The sequence below is a fragment of the Lycorma delicatula genome, chromosome 1 (genome assembly GCF_047948215.1).
Source record: "Lycorma delicatula isolate Av1 chromosome 1, ASM4794821v1, whole genome shotgun sequence".
Taxonomy (NCBI): Eukaryota; Metazoa; Arthropoda; class Insecta; order Hemiptera; family Fulgoridae; genus Lycorma; species Lycorma delicatula.
This window is the reverse complement of record NC_134455.1, coordinates 109,088,041-109,111,647: the sequence shown is the minus strand read 5'-3', so window position 1 is coordinate 109,111,647 and position 23,607 is coordinate 109,088,041. Positions and strand designations below refer to the sequence as shown.

General features: G+C 28.9%; 1 protein-coding gene and 1 non-coding gene across 3 annotated transcripts in view; both read left to right on the top strand.

Moving 5' to 3' along the window:
- Drgx (Dorsal root ganglia homeobox) overlaps positions 1 to 23,607 on the top strand; it is a 309,721-nt gene that overhangs the window by 127,555 nt on the left and 158,559 nt on the right. For both annotated transcript variants that reach the window (XM_075359069.1, XM_075359075.1), the window contains exons 3-4: positions 555 to 646; positions 6,818 to 6,919. In XM_075359069.1, coding sequence (XP_075215184.1) covers positions 555 to 646; positions 6,818 to 6,919 — 194 coding nt within the window. The remainder of the gene's footprint in view (positions 1 to 554; positions 647 to 6,817; positions 6,920 to 23,607) is intronic.
- Positions 12,890 to 12,961, top strand: TRNAQ-UUG (transfer RNA glutamine (anticodon UUG)). The gene has a single exon. It is a non-coding gene; the product is annotated as a tRNA-Gln (tRNA).

Sequence of the window (23,607 nt, the reverse complement as noted above, 5' to 3'; positions counted from 1 at the left end):
AACTCGCAGAACTCTATCATAGCATTCTCTTGCGGACTCTCCTCGTAAAATGACTGTCAACTGGTGTTCCCCAGAGTATTTATACTCTTATCCTCTTGACTTACAGGACCGGAACCAAGTCGAAGCGTGAGAGTGATCGTCCGCCCTTACATTTTCCCATGAGATTCCGACCCGGGTCCGGTAACCCCTTTTCATTGAACATCTGTTTAGGTGTGTCAGCGGCAGTATTACAAAGGTCTATTGTTAAAGAACCTGTTAGCTTTACTAAAGCCTTTCTTTTAGCCCTTTCTGAATTCCTTCAATTATTTTTAGTACTTTCCTCTTAATCGGCAGGAATCTGTTAATCAAGTCGTTATACCGGTCTTGTTACTGTAAGTTTAGATCATATTATAACTGGTTAAATTGAGGAAGATTCAGTTATCGTTAAATTTAAAATTACCTCCATTTTGGAGCTTTATACTAGTATAATAAGATTTATATAATAATAGTTTTAACAACTTATTTCTATATAATTATAAAAATAAATTTTTTAGTTTCTTTCTTTTTGTTTTTAGATACAAGTTATTCCTATCACCCAGCAATACATGATGACTCATTTGTACGTCGTAAACAAAGGAGGAATCGAACAACATTTACTCTCCAACAGGTAGAGTAGTACAAGATACTATTTATTATAGATTATACAATAAATGGCGATTATTAAAATAAATTAGAAGACAAGATTATCTCCCTTCCCAGTAACCCATTTACAAAATTTTGTTTTTAATTAAAATTTAAACCTAGATGACCATTTTGGTTATTAAAAAAGTTATCATTAGTAGAAACTACTAAAAAAAGTATGTAAAAGATTGTAAATAAATAAAAAAAAGAAATGAAAAAGTGATATTATTTCTTTGTTTTTTAAATTAATTTATTTACACTATTTTTATATATACTTTTTCCTAGTGATTATTGATGATGATTAATTAAAAGTAATCGAAATGGACATAATAAATAAATAAAAAGTAAAAAAAAAATGTAAAAATCGAAGTAAAAAGTAAAAAAAGTAAAGGTTAAGTAAAAATTCTTAAGAGTTTTTCTAGGGTAATATTGTTTTCCAATTTATACGAAACATTAACCATTTTATCATTTTTTAAATTTTTTTATTATTCTTTGTTTTTTTTTTTTTTGTTAAATACAACGTCACACTTCCAGTATTATATTTTTGCTGTTAAATTTAAAACTTTATGACATGCTGCATAACTAAGATAAAAAATCTGGAGTGGTATTTTGTATTTACCAATTACTTGTATGTTAGACTGTTAATTTATTTAATTCTCTAAATCGAAAAAGAAATTAAAAAAAAAAATAATTAAAAATATTATATGAGTTTAGGTAGCTCAAATGATATGTAGGGAAAGTAGGATGGATTTACAGGACCGGTGACTCACTTCTTGCTATGTACGACGTACTGTAGATACAACCTCCCTTCCACGCAACTGATAGTAGTGAAAAACAAATAGAATTACTTACTACTATACGTTTATGCTTTTTAAAATTTGTCATGTAATAAGCATTTTTTTACTACTTTTTCATTTAGTCGATCTTAAGCCTGTGTGAAAAATGCCAATTATATATTGTTTTTTATAATCCTTATTTACCTAGACTTTCACATTTTCTTCAATCAAATTTGATCAGCGGATTAGCTGTTTATGTCAGGAACAATATGTTATATAGCATAAAAAATAAAAAAAAAGATTAACTAAATAAGAAAGCATATATAGTACAGCACGTTCGAAAAGTTGCTTTGCACTTAAATTATGGAAGTATTAATGACAAAACTTTCTTAATTATTACTTAGTATTTTTATTTCATTATTTTAGAAACGGATATTACAATAACTGGAATATTTTATAAAAGGTGTTGAAAATGACCTCCTCCAACATGTTTCAATCTATTTTAAAACACTTTAACCAGTTGCTGTACTCGAATGTCTCGTACGTATGCCGTTATTGCGGTCTTAATTCGTCAATTGTGCGTGTCTGTTGAGATACACTGCTTGTTCTGTTTCCCCCCCATAGAAAGTAATCTGGGCCACAAACCCCTCGAAATGATTCTTTCACCAAAGACATTTTCTAAAAAAGTCATTGACGTGTTAGCTGTGGTGCGCTGTGACGCCATTTTGTTGGAAACAACCGCGATTGATTTCCACTTAATTAATAAAGAAGTTATTAGAAAAAAGCTAGTTCACATATCACTTTACCCACCTCGTAATAATGATTGCCTTTAATATTTATGTACTTCGTTTTTCATTAATCTTATTAAATTATGTATATATATTAAGCTTTTTAATCCGTACACTAACAGTGTCTGATAATAATAACTTTAAAAATAAACAATAATCAAAAAACCAAAATTTTTTGAAACAGTGAGAAAAGTTTTATAGTAATGTAGTTAACAGAATACACTTTTAAAAGAATATTTTGTACATTTAAAAAAGATATATTAAATTAAAAATTAGTTCTAAAATGTACTTTTCTTTAACTTTTGAAAGTCAGATGTCATTAGTATGTAATTATAGTGCTAGGTTAATGGGAAACCAAATAGAAAATAGAGTAAAGTCACTGTAACATTTTTTCCATTATTGTAAAAGAAATTAAATTTTAAAATTCACTCATCGAAAAATATGTAATGCGGATATTATAAACAATTTTGGTTAGATAATTAATAAGCAAATACATTTTAACTAAATTTAACACTACCGAATTTTTATTTATTTGTTAAAATATTATTAAATGTGATATGAAATTTTTTAACAAGTGAATGATGGTAAGTTCTTAACGAGAAACGAACCTAGAACCTTCCAGATGAAAGAATAATTTTCTTGTTAAATCGATAAGAAGTAAATAAATGGTAAATTTCAACTTGTATTGGGTAATATTATATTATTATATTATACTTGTATTATAGGGATTATTTAAATATATATATTTTTTTTTTTCAAATAATATTATTACTCTAATAACTATATTAAAAATAATATTGATAAAAGGATAATGTTTTTCTTACTATGATATTTAGTTTAATGTACATACATTTCTTCCTTATTGTTTTAGAGCTGAGTAACATATAAATGATATTATTAATATTAATAATTATTATTCGTTGTAATTAATGAAAATAATTATTCATAGAATTCAATTCAACCTTAATGACGCAATCATATAACTTGATGAATTCACTTGACAACAGCTTTGACATTTGCTTTTAACAAACCAATGTAAGCATCCGTCCATCCCCCATATTAACCAATAATTTAGAATTTGTGTCTCTTCTTGCCTTCTGTTTGACTTTTTCTTTATTTTTCTCAAAGGAATCATGGTGTTATAATGGATTGTGTTTTTAATTTCTAGTTTATTATATTTTTATTATGCTGTATGGGTATATTGATTTTATGGTCAATTTACGTATATTATACAACGCGTATATATATATGTATATATAAAGGATGTCCCAAAATAAATTGGTATTTTTAAATTGCCGCCATTTTTTTTTGCGTTGAAACCAGAGTAGGGTTTATAAGCTAAACCCACCGGGTTGGTCTAGCGGTGAACGCGTCTTCCCAAATCAGCTAAATTGGAAGTCGAGAGTTCCAGCGTTCAAATCCTAGTAAAGTCAGTTGTTTTTACTCGGATTTGAATACTAGATCGTGGATACCGTGTTCTTTGGTGGTTGGATTTCAATTAACCACACATCTCAGGAATTTTGGACTGGAGAAATGATTGGACCTTACTTCTTCAAAAATCTGAAGGCGCCGTTACCGTCAATGGTGTTCGATATATTGAGATGATTTCAAAATTTTGTAGCCTAAAATTAATGATATGGATGCGGAAGACATGAGGTTTCAACAAGATGGTGCAACATGTCACACTGCCAATGAAACCATGCAGTTATAGCAAGAATCGTTTGATGATAGTGTTATCTCGTAGCGAGGTGATATGAATTAACCACCAAGATCATGTGACTTGACACCGTTCGACTTTTTTCTTTGGGGTTATCTTAAGGATAAAGTGTGCATCAATAAACCAAAAAACAATTGAGGACCTCAAAGAAGAAATTCGACACAACATTGCTGACATTACTCAACAATTATGTCAATATGTTTTGGAAAATCCTTTCAAAAGAGTGAACACGTGCACTCAAAGTCGGGGAGCTCATTTTTCAGATGTTTTGTATCACACATAACCTCCATATCGCTTCTCCTCCATGTCACTTAAGCAAAAAAATAAATCAAAAATATTATCAGTTATCAAATAAAAATGTGTTTTATTAAATAATTAAAATGTCCGCTCATTTTGGGACAACCATTTTATTACAATAAATTAAGAATGTTTGAATTGTTTGATGTAATTGGGCAAATTGTCTGTTTTTTAAAAATAAAATAGAATAAAAATTAATACAGATAGTCTTTCAGGTAATAAAATAATAACAAATTACCCCCAAAATAGATCATATTTTTTTTAATCTGTAAATTAAAAATTTGTATTAAATATTTTAATCTCAGGAAGGTTCTTGGTTCGAATCCCGTTCAGATTTTATATTTTGCATAAGATAAAAATATTAAATTCGATATCCCCACTGACAACAGTCGTCGACCTTATGTAGTATGTAGTGAATTAATTACATTAGTGTCGGAACGCCGTTTTGATACTGTTTTATTTTGGGAAAATATGTAGTAGTCCTTTCACATAAAATTTGTTTTTACATAAAGTCTGCCCTAGTTTTATTTTAATAATAAGTAATCATTGTTTCCATAATTCTTAGTGAAAGATCTTATCACTTCCTTAAATGATGTGTGACGAAGGAAAATATTGTAAATTATAAAAATCAGGCCGCACGAAAATGATCCTTGCATTTGGATATCAAATGGCAAATGTGTATAAAATAAGTAGCTAAAAATCTAATTAACGAAAAAGGAGTTAAACATTTGACATAAAATAGATAAGTTTTGCTTCATAAGTCAAATTGAATGTGCATTTTTCATAATATTGTATGTAACTAGCCGCCTATGGCTGCGAACCATATTTTTGCGGTCTGTTATAATACAAAAGCAAACGTTTCAGTATTGGAAACTTTACAGGTGCACCCCTTAATAAGAGTGAATTTTAAGTTGTAGAGTAATAAATAAACAATTATGAAAATTATAGATATCATCGCCTTATGACACTAGTAAATTATTTAAACATTTAAATTATTAAAAACATTTCGATGTTCTGGAGTTTATTCCAGTTTATTTATAGATTAATTACATGATACTGCAATTATTGAAACAATTATAATGTATTGTTGAAACATTGAAAATATAGAGGTCTCTTTCTCGAATCGTTCGTCGATTATTTATTGAATTGATTTTATTAATTAATTTTTATACGTAAAATCTAACATTAACTTTTTTTCTAAAGTTTAAATGAATGCTGTGTATTTATAAATTTTAATTAGTTTTTTCTTATAGACCTAGAAAATAATATTGCTAATTGTTTTATCGGTTTTAATAGACCAATAAAATTACGGAGTAATAATTCTCAATTTAGTTAGAACAGGTCACGCCCCCAGTAAGATGGCGCGGTAGGAATTCATTGGTAGATGGAGTGATCCTCAATGTTCTGTAGAGTTTCGATACGATTACTAATCCATATATATATATTAAGCCTATAAACTGGGGTCCAATAAAAAAATTTGAACGAATCCATAAGGACTTTGTCGTTGTTACACCGGTAAAAATAAACTGGTTTTGTTCTTTATACATAGAACTACAATAAACAATAGCCTAACAAGATCATTAATACTTTTCTTTCGTCTACTTCAGTTTTTGAATGTTTTTATTAGTAAATATGTTGTTTTATTGCAATGTTTTATATATCTTGTGTTATTGTCTTATTGTCTTTGTACTATACTTTTTTACATATATTAATTTGTATGTTACTGATATATTGTTGTTCTGCAAAACTTTTGTCATGCACTGAATCACTGAATAAAACATCTGTTGATGGCCGTGGTTAGACATAAAATTAATTTATTTACTTTTTTTTTATTACAATAAAAAATTACTATCTTTAAAAGATAAAATCTGAATAAAAAGTATGTATTTACATTCTGAGGAATATTCTGTCGGTTTATACATTTATCACATTCATCATTATGCCGAGTTAAATAACTATTCTAAGTTATGCCAAAGCATTCAGCTTTATAAAATGAATAATTTTTATCGGAGTGCTTCAGATGAACAAACCGTAAGAAAGATAGTTCTGTTTATAGCCTATTGAAACTAATTTGTTTATAGCTTTATGAGTATTTTAATGCTAACAATTCCTCAGTATTGTCCCAAACGGGAAACGGAAATATTGGTGTATGGGTTTCATTGTTTCGGCGAGATATGAGACCTACAGCGGTGTTTGTCGTTGAAACCAGAAGACGCAAATTCTCACAGGCTATGAGCTGCAGTTTCCCTCTCCTACAACTAGATATAGCTTTAGCTGGGTAGGAAGGTTGTACTTTATATGGCAACGATCTACCGAGCAACCTATCCTAGATAGAAATTTTGTTATTGGATTTCAATTAAAAATATATACTGACCAAATAATTTATGGATGTAACAAATTATAGGCATACTCATCACACGAACAAATAACGCAGCTATGCGCAGACATCAAATTAAGAAAGCCGCACTAAATATTCAACCAAAATATCATACGAATTTTACAAATTAATCACATTATATAAAAACCACATTTAATGAAAAGAAGAGCAAAAAATACATTTTGTTTTTTCTTAATTACAGTTGGAGGAGTTGGAGACGGCGTTTGCTCAGACACATTACCCTGATGTTTTCACTAGGGAGGACTTAGCAATGAAAATAAACCTGACTGAAGCTCGAGTGCAGGTAATGTTTCAAAATATTGTTTTTATTTTTTTTTTTTTTAAGCGATATCTAAAAAAAACGAATAGTTGCTTAATTCGTTCCGTGTAAAATTTGTTTGATTCAAATAAAAACTCGTTACCAAATAGACCCAATTACTTTTGATTTTTTTTTTTTTTTTTTTGTTTAGAAGTGGAAGTTTGTTCTGGTGGTTCCGTCTAAAGTTTTGTTCCACATAACTTAAGTGGAAGATATTTTACACGAAAAATAACATTTTTTTGCATTGACAATTAGAAGATTTATGTATAAATATGCATATATTTTGTCATAGTTATTACTAATTAACTATTATAATACTTAGGATTTGTGTGTAATGATGTTGGACTTAATATCATTCTGTTATTTAAAATAATTTTTTGCGGAAAATTCAAGAAAATAACTGCAAAAATAAAAAAAAATCTCTTTATATATATATATATATATATATATATATATATACATATTGCTGCGTGTTCTCGGTTCGACACGGATATTGAGAGATAACATACGTAAAACGTTTTACAAACAAAATCTACTTACTCTTAAATAAGTTATAACCTATAAAATAAGTTGACTATAATTAACATGTTAGGCGTGTTTAAATCAGAAATAATAAAAAATTGACTAAGTTACAAAATACAATTCTTATTTTACTATAAACCTTACAATATCTAATAAAAATTAAAAGTGATTATACTAAGACAACAATTAAAAAATCAATAATAAACTTTATAGAAGAATTATTGCTTCTAATAGTAAACGAAATTAGTTTACACTTCTATCAATGAATATATCACTTAATCAGCTCTTCACAAAGAACACACCAAACATCTTCCCGTACTTAACCCCAGACAAAAATATTATCCCAAAACAGAATACTCTTTGCTCGTACTCTTCGTCGTACGCTCGACTGTACCGGACATTCACTTTGAATGCTCTCGGTCATCATCTTCGCATTTATCGCACTCCGAACTCCTATTTATCGAACACTAAACTGAATGAAACTCGCTGGTCCTTGGCAGTGTTTTTACCACCGGGCCTGGGGCTTAACCTGTAGTAGTAACAGCAGCCAACCTAACCTCTGTTTGATGAAGTGAAATGATTTCTACTGTCCTAGCCGTCTACACTATTCTAGAAATTCTTTCTAGGAAGAATTAATTTATTTCTTCTCGATTTTTTTCAATCTGTTTGTCGAATTCTGTACTTAATTTTCTCTCTCTTTTACATTTTGGGACATTCTATTACTGGAAGCTACAATATATGCATATAAATACTATTATTTTTAGGGAGATTTCATAAGAAAGCTACCTATTGTAATGCCAACCATGTGATACAACTTACGAAACATTTTGACATATCTTAGCGTTTCACATCCCCCAGACCCCAAAACCACCGTCAGTTCATAAGTTTAAATACACATATATATATTTCACATTCTTCTGGACACGATACTTGCCGTAATTTTACGCCAATCACTTTCAAATTGATACATAAAATATAACAACCAAAAATCGAGGTCGAGTTCGTTAATGGGCAAAATCGGACCATGGGGGTGGAAATGGAACTTTTTTGAAAAAAAACAAAATATCGCTATAACTTTCTTATTAAGTAAAATATCGAATTCGTTTAAAAATCCTACTATATTTCGAATAAGAGCCTAAACCTTATCTAAGTAAAGTTTTTTAATATCACCAACCATTGGCCCAGAGGGTGGAAAAGATGGGGTTTCAAAGACAAAAAAAATTATACCTCCCTTAATGGACACAGTATCGAATCGGTTTAAAGTGGTCCGTTAGTCTTCTAAACATTACCTAAAACTTTTGTCTGAAAGAATTTTTGATGTAACCAATCCATAAGGCTAGGGGTGACCAAAATATTGCTGGAATTGTAAGAGATGGGGCTTGTCGTATGCTAACTGTGAAACTTTTTTCTCATGCAGCCATTTTCGTATTGTGTAAATTTGAAATTTTTCTTAACTTTAAGGTGGAAATATTTTTTATCCCCTACTTAGCACCGGTGAAATCTATCTCCGTCTTCCGGCGTGCCGAAAGGGATTTTTTAAAAATCGTCTACCTGTATGCATAACTTTAAATGACGACACAAATTTTATTTAAATTTCGTAAATATAATCAATGAATCATTTCCATAAGTGAAAATTATATTATTATTTTTCCATTATACATTAGACACTTGGAATCATATACAGAACGATTGTATTCATAAAATATAACATAGTGTTGTGCAATAAGTAAAAATAAAAAATAAAACTGAAATTAAAAATAAAAGTAGCTGCTAAATTAATAAAATTTAAAATTGTAACTAAATTATATAACTTTCATCTGTTTTAAGTTTTTATTTTTTACTAGAAAGTCATTCAAAATTTTAAACAAATTTTTTCTTTATTTATTTTGCTAAATTCTATTTAAATCTTTGTTCCTTAAATGTTTTCTGAAAGAGTAAATAACAAAAATAAGTTTGATAATTTGAGACATATTCCTAATTTTGAATAAATTAACATAATTTGTAAGTTCAATTTTGGTTATTTCTCATATTCGTACAAAAACCAATATTAAAGCGATTACCAATATTATCTAATAGAACGCGGATGTTGTGATAGTGATGGGCAACAAAAATATAAACGTGGTAGATGCACCATTTGCGGTCAAGCTCACAACATAAAAACTAAATAAAATGAAGATATTATAATAAATTTAAATGTAATAAATCTGATGTGGATACCACATGAACTCCTTGTACGCCTTTTAAATTACATATACACATTTTTTTTAGAATCAGAGGTTAATAATTGTTAACAAATCAATATATTTAAATTAAAAAAGTAATTATATAGTATAAGTTTAAATAAAAAGTTAAAAAAAGGAGATGATGTCGGATTCGAACCGATGTGCCTTCCCCTTGTAAGATCCGAATATTTCATTAATTAAACTTTTATTTGGCTATAACTCTGGATCCAATGAAAGTAAGTAACAGTTACCCATATCGTTGAACAGCTCTCGATGAGAGCTTACTACTGCAGTTAAGAAAAAGTTCAAAATCCATTTTTTTTTTGGATTTTAGGTTTTTTGGACACTTTTGGTTCAGTCAATTGCAATCAAAAGGGGAGTTGCACAAATAGATGTTACAATAGTCCTAAATCCAAAATTTCAACATTTTACGGCTAATAGTTTTTGAGTTATGCAGGATACATACATACATATGTACATACTACGAACGTACAGACGTCACACCAAAACTAGTCAAAATGGATTCAGGGATGGTCAAAATGGATATTTCCCTTGAAATCTGAAAACCAAAATTTTTCGCGATCACAATACTTCCTTTACTTCAAATAAGGAAGTAAAAACATTTGAAATTTATTTATTCATACCAGAGCTACTGATGAAGACAAATATGGTAATGTTTCATATTAAAATTTTAATCAAAATTATTAAACTAATGCTTAATTTAAATATTTAACCTACAACCAACTTTTAAATTTCATTTTTTATTTATTCAATTAAAAAAAATTATTAACTATCTAATTAATATTTAATAATTAAAATTTTTTTTTATAAAGTTTTTTTGTTGAATTCCTGAGGTGTTTACTTCTGTGAAGAATTTTTGATAAATATTTACTGCCTGGAAAGGGTCTTTAAACTTTGTCCTCCTTCAGTGCGGGGAGATTTAAGTTAAATGGTTTTCATAGTTCAGTTGAATATTTTTTTTTCAGTTTTACATACTTCTGGATGATAATTTTCCTTGAGAAATCTTGACCCTGTTCTTCGATGGACTTTAACGTTTGAAGGAAAATAATTATTTTTAGCATATAATCATTTGTCGTAGTTGTCGCATGATCGTTGATCAGTAAGGTGGAAGTAACAGCTCATCTTACTCCTGAGGGATTTTTGAAAATGATTTTGATGGTCCTTCCGTGTTGATGTACTCCTTTTTATTCTTTAATATTTAGTTCATCCTTTTCTTATAATTAATCCATTCACCTTATCCTTCATTCCTTCATTTCTAGTTTGTATTTTATCAATCATTGGATTGGAAGGAAGTACTAATTTTTTTTACCGTTTATATTGTTTGTTCCTAATAGCTCTGCCTGTCACATAGAATTCTCTTTCCTTAACTGTTGCTGTACAATAAAATCGACCTAATCTCCCTTCAGATCAGTTGAACAAAATCTGTTCAGTCATTCTTTTGTGGGTAGTTATTATGTGGGTTAATATAGGCAGAACTGCAACATTAAACTTTTATTACCCGTACAGAGTTTGTACTCATAGTTTTGTTTCATTTAATGTAGATTGCGTCATGCTTACAGATGTTCACTCAGGAACTTTTGAACTATAATTAACTCGGTTCAATTTACTATTTTATTTTCTTCAATAAACTGATTATTTCATTTTTCCTCTTTCAAATTACTGACTAATAAAATAATCATGTAATAAGATTATAAATATTATTATCCATTCAAAAGGCTATCGGTATCGTCTAAGTGGCATAATATTGATATAAAAACCCCTGTCAAAATTAATTTGATGTAAGGGAAAAAAGAAATATTCAGGAAAGTACTAAAGGGGGTTAACAGCCATCCTCAGTAATGGTGGTTGATGAGTGAACACATAACCCAATAAGGGCGAGCATAGAGAATTCAATCCATCAGACTAGAGGGAGGGTTAAGCCTTCCAGACGTCGGTCGACACCGTGCGTAGTACTTCCTCTCTGATAGTGTATTTCCCGTAGGACACTCTTACTCTAGTAAACTTCCCAAACCACTCCTACTGAATATAATTTTTTTTTTTAAATCCTAGTAATTTTTTTTGGTCATATTGATTCGAGATTCTTAAACGCTTTTAAGTTGTAATATTGTGATTGTAAGAAATCTAAAAAATAAATTACTAGAACTGAGACAAGAAGTCAGCTTTGACAGATTTTTTAAAGTCTTGCGTCATTTGTACAAAGCATGTAATTTAAATCTTTCTTCAATGAGAAAGTTGAAAATTAATAATACATTGCTTGTTATTTATCACAACACAATTTCACTGGTCTGGCGACTGAGTGTACGTCTGATGTTGGACTATTGAGTGTAAACAGATTTTGCAAATGAATGGGCAATTCACGAAAAAAAGTAATAATTGAGATTTCGTATATACAGTTGACGTGTTCTGCTAAAAAAAATTTTATAAGTACAACGATTTGTGAAAGAATTATTTTTTGTTAAAAATTGACTTTTAAAGTTAAAAGGGACTAATTTTTTATTTTAGGAATAAATTATGTCTGTTATTCCACTCATTTTAAGGTATTCCTCAATTCACTTCTTTTACTGGAATTTGTATTGTTAGCTTCTTCATTTTCTTTTTTTAACTATTTTTTTAAATATCTATTTAATCTAACATAAACATTACCTCTAACATAATAATTGTTTTAACTCTTTAAGAGCTATTTATTAAGAGTTTTGTCAGAAAAAAAGAAGAAAAATCTTAGGAAAATATCCATAATGATTTGTTGAACTAACTGTAAAATTATACACCTAGCACAAACAAAAGCTATACTAAATGATTATTTTAAACAAATTTGAAAATAAGATTATCTTCAAAAACTATTTATAAAATATTTATTTAAAATGTAATGTAATCGTATATATATATATATATATATATATATATATATATATATATATTGTTTAAAAATAATTATATTTCGAGTTATAGAAATTAAAATCATAATAACATTTCTTTTAGATTGCGGCTGAAAAAATTCTACTTGAAAAATAATAGCTTAACATCAAACGTTTCTTTATAACCACACAAATATACTCGTGTTAAAGAATGTTAATATTGTAACAGGAATACGTAACTACAGCTCCGAAGTGAACGACCTTGAACGCAACGTACGTAGCGAAACTTAGCTGTAATGCGTGAGATGTATCTAATAATTTACTTCAAACAAGTTGGCCCCATGGTGTAATGGTTAGCACTCTGGACTTTGAATCCAGCGATCCGAGTTCAAATCTCGGTGGGACCTAGTTTTTTTTTTTAACAGTTATTAATATTTTTATAAGATTTTTAAATTAAATTATTATTCTCTGATGTTAAAAGTAAAACGATCAGTTAAGAAAGTTATGTTACGAGAAGAAACAATATACTATCCTATATTTATTATTAAAAAAAATGTAATTATACAAACTACTAATACTGATATAAAATAGTTGCATATCTTATTGTATTTATGAAAGTAATTCATTTTTTTTTAAAAAGTTAATTCTTCGGCTCAATATTAGAGTAGTCGTAAAAAAAACAAATAAATTAAAATCGTTAAAAAAAGGAACTGTGTAACCCACAAATAATTGTAATTAAATTTATCTTTTGCTAAATACAAAATAAATAAATTCGAAAAGATTCATATTTACTGATTAAATATGCTATTTTTTTTTATCTGTAAACAAAAGAAAAACAAAAATATATTAATTTTCACAAAAAAAATTATTTAAAAAAAAATCACATCTGTTTCAGTACACAGTACCTAAGAACAAAAAACTTCTTCGTAACTTGTTTTCTGTTTGTCAAACCTGAGGAAGGTATGTACTGTGTACCGAAAAAGCTTTTGTGGTTTTTTAAATAAATTTGTTTGTGAAAATCAAATAACATATTTTATTTTTCTTTTATTTTGATAGATTTTCATCAAGTAACGAGTTTATCCATAGATTATTTATTTGTAAAGACTTTTAGTTAAGTTTACCTGATATGTTTTTTAAACAAAATTACTAAAAATATTTCCTCCTGAAATTTATCCGTGATTATTATATTTTTTTTTATTATTAAAATTATTCCTGAATGACTAAAACACTAATAAAAATGAAAAACTTTCTAGCATTACGCCGAAAGGGGGATGGAAGCATGACATAAAATATTGAGAGGTGTTTTTTAAAATGGTTATGTAAAATTTTATAACCTGTAGGTCTAAAAAAAAATGTTTTAATAAAATTCATCGTCCAACAGTAAATTATTTTATTATATTATCTGTAATAATTATAATATAAATATTATTAATTACATCCTGTTCAAGTATTTTACGAAAAACATTTTTTATTAACAGGGGAGAATTTTTTTTGTATATTTTTGGGATAAATCATATCTTTTATTGTACTTTAACTTTGTATTTTATTTGTTTCATTGAAACTGAATAGTCCGATTTTTTGTAATGCACAAACAAAAATAATTTATCAGAAAATAAAGTTAATTAAGATTAAAGAAGGAATTGACCAATAAAAGCATTCCTCATTTCACAGACAACAGTACGTAGGTGTTTATGTGGTTAAGATCTAGCGTATACAATCAGGAGTCATCCGTTAAGTATTTCTTTCTTTTTCCTGTTTAGCCTCCGGGAATTACCGTTCTCGTATTACATAAGAGGATGATATGTATGAGTCTAAACGAACAGCCTCAGTTGTACTTGTACAACTGAAAAGTACTTGTACAGTCTCAGTTCGACCATTTCTGAGATTTGTGGTTAATTGAAACCCAACCACCAAAGAACACCGGTACCACGATTTAGTATTCAAATCCGTATAAAAGTAACTGCCTTTACTAGGATTGAACTCTGGAACTCTCGACTTTCAAATCAGCTGATTTGGAAAGATGCGTTCACTACTAGACCAACCCGGTGGCTTCATCCATTAAGTCTGAATTTGTAAGAAGTATACATCAACAAAAAAAAAACTTTACACTTGTTTATAGTATTTCTAAATAATTTTAAAACATATATTGAAAAAATAAATTAACTATTTATATTGTGAAGGAAGAGGAAGAAGAAAAAGTATGATTTGTGATGGTAAGATTCTGTAAGTTGAAAATTGCTATTGAGGATTCATAAATAATACACATTATTGGTAATTATTATTATCATTACTATTATTTATTATTATTGTTATTATTATTATTTTGTATTTTAGCTTTTACGTAACAATTTATTACTCATGGGAGAATATTGACCAAGAGATTTATAAATTTGTTTACGATAATTCAAAATTTTCCTTATTGTATGGTGCAAAAAATATGCTATCCAATTGGTATTTTATTTTACTTTTTACATCTCCTCTATATGATCAATTTATTAATTTTTTTAAAAAATGAACATACGATCAATTTTCATTTGCTGCAAATTTCAAACTACTTCTTAAAAAATTTTGATGAAAACAAAATTAAATTTTAGTATGAATTATTTTTTTTTTGTTATTTATTTTTTTGAAGAAAAGCATGTTTTAAAAGCTTAAAAAGAATTTTTTTTTACTGTTAATAAAAAATAAGTTATTAAAATTTCAAACTTATTAACAACGATATAAGACGTGTAGAAATTAGAAAGGTAGTAAGAGAAAATAATTTTTTCGTCATATAACTAGTTCTCTAAACTATTCTCTTCATTTCTTTAATGTTTCCCTCTTTTATTAATTTTATTGGTTATTTATATCTAAATCTGTTGAACCAAGATATAAAATTTCGTGTAAGAAAAAATAATGTATTGCGTTTCTATTTTTATTCTTTTTCCATGTGTTTATATGAATCTACGTGTTTACGTGTATCTGTCTGTGTAAGGATAGAAAAGATGTAAACACGAAACGTGTATTTTTTTCTTCCAGAACACGAAGACTATGAAGAGAGTAGTTGTCACATAAATTACAAAGCGATGCCTATCTATCTAACGTTAATGTATGTGTTAGATCCGGCCGTAACAAATTCCATTACGACGCAGTTCTCTATCAGTTCTCTTCGATGCTCTATCAAATTTAAGTTTCTTCCTTTTCGTCTACCCTTATTTCTTTTGCTTCGCTTTATTCACTTATTCAATGTTTCGATATGTGATTCTTTTGATCCGTCCCTTGGCGGGCGGCCAATGGGGCGTCGCGGTAAGGTTGCTATAGTAACGGGACGCGCGCGCATGCCCTGCCCAGAACAGTAGATAATGAAATTGCTTTTGATTCTTGTCGATGCAAAGTATATAGGGGTGATGAAGGTATATTTAAGTTAGATGTTACTGTCTTTGTTTAATACGACAAACTTGTTCCTGTTATTATTATTATTATTATTATTATTATTATTATTATTATTATTATTATTGTTATTATTATTATTATTAATAATTATTATAATTACTACTATTATTTCTTACCAGACGAAGAAGGTATTAACGTTATTTCAAAATTTCTCTTCCACTCCTAGTCACTGAAATTTATTAACACCTAGAAAATTAATTATAGATATTGCAGACTAAATATTAAATAGTATTCTATCTTAGATTTTTTTCTTCATTGTGTGTGTATCATATCAAAATATATTGTCGCGTGTGTTGGGATTCGAACTTTTCAATATCGACAAGGATATTGAAAAGTAAACATCCGTAAAAATTTATTATAAATAAAATTTACTACTATCAGATATACAAAATAAAATTATAATAATAATAATATATATATATATATATATATATATATATATATATAATATAAAATAGTAATTCAAATTAAAAACAAATTTGATTTAATAAAAATTAAATTATAGATACCATAATACAATTATGTTTTAATATAACTTTATAATAACTAATAAATACTAATATTGAGTTAACAATAAGGTAACATTCGAAAACGTACAATTCATACAATTCCCTTTCTGGAAGTATTTATTGTCTTTTACTGCTTACAAAAGAATACCTTACACTTTATGAATGAGTAGAATACTGTCACTTTCACACCTGTTCACAAATAACTCGCAGAACAGCTTCTTATTTCCAACCACTGTCCAAAATTAAACATCCGTCACGCACTCTTCACTCATTGTTAGCAAACACTTACTGTTATCGCTTTTATCATACACTGCATCGACCTTGAATTTGTAAAACTTCTGTCTCTCTGCTGGTCTCCAGCAGTATTTATATTTCCTGGTTTGTGAACCAGTACCCGACCCATACTTTTGATTGTTCAAGCGTAATAATTTTTATTGTCCGCGCCTTTTAAGCTTTTCTATAAGTCCTTTCCCAGAAATAATCTCTTTGTCGTTCCTTCTAGATCTTCTCTCTTGATTTTCTATCTCTTTCTTCTTTCTGGAAGCTTTTCTACCCGTTACTATATTTACATATTAGCTTAATTGCCTGATGATCTTTTACATACCAGTTTTTAAAATTAATTTTTATTAACAGATTCTAAGAGTTCGAACTGTAAATATTTGATATAGTTCTTAAAATGATTTACATACTCCACCCATCCCCGGTGGAAAAAATAGTAAACTCTGTAAGATATCTTCGTAAAGTGTTAATTTTACCCTTAATGTTTTCTTATAGTTGTATAACTATTTAAATTGATTAAAAGTAAATTTTTACTTTTAATTATTTTAATTCTTTCTCAAAAAATGAATATCTATATACAATTTTATTCTATATTATATGCCTGGAAAATTTTTTTCATTATTATAATTGATACCAGTTATTTATAACTAAAACAGGGGATTAGCGTGCGCAAATTTTAGATGGTATATTTACACTAGTTATGGTAAAATCCTGTTCAAGTTCAACAGCAAGCTAATCTATTCATACTGAATCGACAGTCAAAATCAATCGGATCAATGGCTACATCTTATCGATTCAACTCTCTTCCTCAAGATGTTCCCCTTATTAAATATAGACATATATATATGTAAAGAAATAATATATGAAATTAACAATTGTATTGTCACCCGAGTTAGGTCGCTGTGTAAAATTTCACCATTGTATGAATTCAGGAAATGAATTTAATTAAGGTTGCAAGGTTTGTACTATTGTAAATTAAAGAAAAGCATGTAAAACCAAATGGGTGGCGATAGTATTATTCTGTCAGTTTTTTTTTTATATAGAAATTTTATATCTACATACATAAAATTCCAAAGTAATTACATAAAATTAATGTATATAAAATTGCAAAGATTTATGTTAAAACGTGTAAAAGAGTCAAGTGTCAATCACGACATTTAGAGTGGTGTCACCGTATGATTGCTAGTTTGTACACCCACACTTCCAGACGGCGTCTTCCGGCGACCCACGGACTCCTACGAATCAAGACGACCGAAGAAAATAACCATCAGGCAGGCATCAGCCATCAACCACCAACATTAACTTCATTAGTTTTATACGTGATATGCGACCAGGCCAGGCCTACATAAGTTAACATATGTATATATAGTACGCTACATTATATTATAGCTACTAACAAGCCCGACGCAACGTCTCCAAATCTAATTCCTTATAACAACGCAATCATCAACTTGCATGCTTATACCATTGTATCATCATTATGTACTTTGTTAGGAATCATTGAATAAATAACACACTTTTACTATTCGCTCATTTTAACAACATATATTGTTATAATACCGTACGTGATTCTTAAGTACTCTACTTTGAATTCTTCAATTTATTTCTTCAGTACTCAACGAAAATTGTTTATTTTATCATAACATATTCTCCTTCCTTATAAATTTTTATTTCAAAAAACTTAATTAACAAATGAAATGTAATCTGAATATTTAAATAAAAAATGACTTCTAGATATGCTAAAAATTCTTCTACGCTTATTATATAAATTTATATTCTTGTCATTTTTTTTCGGGATATTCGTTTAATTTAGATATCGTTACTTAAATACATCTTTTTTTTTATAAACAAGACAATTTAAATAAAAAAAGAAGAAATAGTATTATTTTTTTATATTAAAATTTAAAGATTAGTTAACAAAAGAAAAGAATGAAAAACTGCCTAGAACCAGACAAAAGAATATTGTCCAGTTGAATTTGAAACAGTGTAAATAACGCATTGTTTCACTATAAAAAGGTGTACATTAATTTATTACTTTAGACTATTTAACCCAACTTTCCTTGTGGCTGCTATAATACATAAAAAGTAATTTAGGTACAAGAATTATAGTTGGTTCTCTCTAAGAGTAATTATGTTTTTAGTTTGCAGCCAGTCCCTGTGCTGAAGCGAGTGAAGGTTTGACTTGAAGTTGATGAATATCATCTATAATTCGATGGGCTTAGTATACTGATATATAATTGTTAAGTGAAGAAGGCAACGGGAAACCACTTCACTCCTCACTTTACCACTAAGCCCGGAATGGGATGCTCGAATTATTCTTTAACTTTCGTTTTTATGTAATGATTTATGACTCGTGTCAGGTCACCAACAACCATTACAGTAATACTACATCTTCAAACATTAGTCAAATCTTTAATTTTAAAAATTATAATAAAAACAAAACTTATCATAAAAAGACATGTTATACAGAGTGTTCAAAAAGTGACGAAACCTTATGGAAAATGAGTAAGTTGCAATAGTTTTTAAAAGTGGTCTCCATTTTACGATTCATATAATTGAATACGACGTTGCATGCTCTTTAACACATGTAACGTTCGTTGAGGAATTGCAGCGCCACATCGTCCAATTTCGCTCTGCAATTCGGGAATGAGTTTTGTAAGCAGAATTCTTAAGGTATCCTCACAAGAGAAAGTCAGGAGGAGATAAATCAGGAGGCCAAGGGGACCACAACCCCATCGAAATAACTGCCCATGAAAACATTGGTCCAAAAAAGGTAGTGTTTTTGGCTGTATTGTCCTGCCAAAATTAGTTTGGCCTGCTGAAACTACTGGTACTCTAGCTGGTCTGCAGGTATAGTGTTTAAAAACTATTGCACCATATATATGTAGCAATCACATTTCACTTTGCTATAAAAGAATGCCATGAAGATTCGCCTACGTGAAATTGCACGCCAAACACCCACATTTTGTTCGTGCAGAGGAGACTCGTGCAGTTGATATAGATTTTTTTTACACGAAATGCGTAAATTCTGTGCATTCATGTATCCATCAAGGTGGAACCATACCTCGTCAGACCGAAACCAATCATCGAGTTCTCCATCTGGCATTACAAATGACATGAACCACTGACAGATAGCTACAAGGTTTTCAGTGTCTGCAGGTAACAACTCGTGAACAACACGAATTCTATATGGATGTATCTTTAAAAACTTGCACAATGCCGTGTAGGCACTACCAACGGACAGACCAGGCTGGTTAGATAGGCGTCGCACAGACTTCTTGGGACTAACAGAACATCAACTTTTTTGTGTTAGCAATTTCGGTCGACCACTTTTGGCTGCATCTGCCAAATTTCCTGTCTTTTGGAACTTGTCGTACAGCCTCTTGATGAAGGACTTGTTTAGTGCATCCACACCATATGTTTCTGTGAAGGTATTCTGGGTCTGGGCATAAATGGCACGCCTAATGGATTGAGAGACAATGAATGTTCTCCGCTGCAGTTTTTGACCCATTTTTCTCAATTAAACCAGCAACAAAAGAATTCTTCAGTAAGGTTGAGTCACTTTTGAACACTCTGTATATTAAACTAAATCCTGTTCTTTTCTACTTTATATAATTAAAAAAATTAAATAAACGATAAACACAACTTTTCTTAACTTAACTTTTAACTTTCATAGATCAATACCAAGACATTCTTAGTTAATATATGAAATATATATTAACCAAATTTTTTTTATCTTTACACATATCATCAATTTATACAATTTTATGTTAATTATTTTTGAAAATAGTTATTAAAAAAAAATCGCTATTTTCATTTTCGATAATTACCACATCGAATTTTTTTTTTTTTTTTTTACAATAGTAACAGTTTACAATACTAATTATAAAACACAGCTGTAACCCTCCGGGTTGGCCTAGTGGTAAACTTGTCGTCTAAAATCAGCTGGTTTCTAAGTCAAGAATTCTAAGGTTCAAATCCTAATAAAGACGGATTAATAGGATTTAATCCTATTAAAGACTTTTTATACGGATTTGGATACTAGATCGTGGGTATCGGTGTTCTTTGGTGGTTTTTTGTTAACATCCGGGTCCACAGTTAAGTATTGCTTCAGAGGATGAGATGAATGATTTGTAGCGTGTGTGAAAATGCCATGCCTGATCGAGATTCGAACCCGAGACCTCCAGGTGAAAGGCCGAGACGCTATCCGTCGCGCCATGGAGGCCGGCGTTCTTTGGTGGTTGGGATTCAATTAACCGCACGTCTCAGGAATGGTCGGCCTGAGTCGGTCTGGTTGTACAAGACTACTTATTTACCGGTACATTCAAACAGATCATGATGAGTCGTTACTGACTTTAATTGTTGATGCGACTATAAATAAAAATATAAAAAAAAACAAAAACACAACTACTACTAAATTTGGAATTGTATTTGAAAGAATAGGGTAAAAAACAAGGTAAAAAATTTAAAATCATACATTTAACTGTATCTTTCAAAGGTAAACTGTAAACGTACCCATTATTGTACTTATAAATAAATATATTTATTTACATTATATATAAAATACGTTTTCAGTAAATTAGATATTCCGCTGCTTCATATTTCAGAGTTTAAAAATATATTAAGCTCGAATAAAGATTATAAAGAAATTAATTATATTTTATATTATACAACAAACTATTAAATAATTTTTTTTTATAAGTAAAATTACATTTTTAATAATATAAAAACTTATTAAATAAAGAATGTAAAAATACGAACAAAAACCAAGCAAACATAATTTAATATACTTAATGTCAACCTCCGTTGATGAGTAGGGAGCATCACGGCATTTCATGCGGAGGTTCCGGGTTCGAGTTCCGGTCAAGCATAGCATATTTTCATACACTACCAATTTTCAGCAGACTAATGAACGTAGTTGTTGATGCCTACGCTTTCATAAAGTATATATATATACAAAACAAATGCTATATATATATATATATATATATATATATATATAGCATTTGTTTTGTTCTGTAATATCGCACTAATTGATCAGTTTAGTAATAACGCTTTTGTTATTAAATATTCATATTTTATATACAACGGTAGGTTATAGAGCTGCATGGTTGTTCATCTTGTCAAGAAAAACATGTATTAATTAACAAGAGGTATCAGATTGTATAAACATTGTAACGGTAACTAGCTGTAGATTGGTAGCCTGTAGACCGATGAACGAGTGGGTAAATCTATTGTTATGAAATTTTACGAAGACGTAAAGGGTTAGAATGCTGTCATACTGTTTGACAAGCGACAGAGAAACAGTGAGGAGACATATTGCTCTCGGAGACAGTTGTGTCGTGGTGATACAATATATATGAAACAAAGAGGGTTTGTTTTTTAATGAAAATAATTAACAAGAGCAGACGCTTTGTTTGGTCAAGAGCTCTCCACTCACTTCGTCCGTGCACTCTGCCGACCCCGGTCGCGGTAGTGAAAGGGAAAACAGAGCAGCTCCCCAATTAGAGGACAATACAAGAGTCCGATATAAGCAAGACTCGGTTAACACATGTCCTAGCTACCTACAATTTCCCCTCCTCCTTTTTTAGACCCTTTTTCTAAGTGTATTATTTTTTTTAATCTCGAATAAACCACTTCAAAATCAACAGGACTTAGAAAAAAAGGGAAAATCTTTACGACGACTACTTCTTTTGATGCGTACCGTACGTAGTAAACTACTAAATACGCTTCATAAATTCTTTTTTAAAAATTCAATTAAATTTTGTATTTTAAAATAACAATTTGGATTAAGCATTTTATTCGATAACAATCATGTATTAGTGAAAATTATTCATGTCCGAAAATTATTTAGGAAGATTGTTTTTTTTTTAATTCAATTTTTAGTTAAAAAAATTGTTAGTCTTGTGAAAGCACAATTACGTAAGAATTGTTAGGTGCCGTAAAAGTAATAAATGTGTAAGATTTGAATCGACAAGTCATTTTTAAATAGTTTTGTCGTAATTAAAATTAGAATATTTCCGTAATATGTTTACTAGGAAATGTAAGTACAATAGTATTTTTCCATTGCCATCTTCATTTAAATCGGATATATAATTGTATAAATATATTAATGAATATATAAGATTGTATATTATAAATTGATTTTGTTCATTTATTATTTTTATTTAAAATAAGAAGTAATAATAATAATATTTTCAAAAATTACAACCGATTTGGGATACATTTTAAAATAACTATTTGTAAACCTATTCCAGGTATTAAAACCTTTTGCAAAAATGTATTATTTTAGATAACAATAAAATTTCAAAAAAACGTGTAAGAAACATATTTGGAGAGCAGTGTCTTAAAAATTTTGAAAATACTGGTTTCAACAATTCTTCCTGTTTGACCAAAAGAAAATTAACGTAAAAAACATAATTTTTATATTTTTCTTTTTATCACAGTTCTATAAATATTTAAATAATCGTTAAATAACATATTGTTAATAAAAGAAAGAATCTTTTGTTCTCAGAATTCAAATTTGATCTAAGGCAATATTTTAAGAAATTTTCGAAATCTTTTAAAGCTATTTATGAATGTCCATGAATTATATATACGTGTGTGTATAAAAATAATAATAAATTTTTATTTTCAATATTTCATTTTAAAATTATTATTTACAACAAAAAAAATAATTATAATAATACATAATTCACAATATATAATTAGAACATATTCCACAGCTTAATTTAAAAAATCCCTTTCGGCACGCCAGAAGGCGGAAATAGATTTCACCGGTGCTAAGCAGAGGATAAAAACCATTTCCACCTTAAAATTAAGAAAAACTTGAA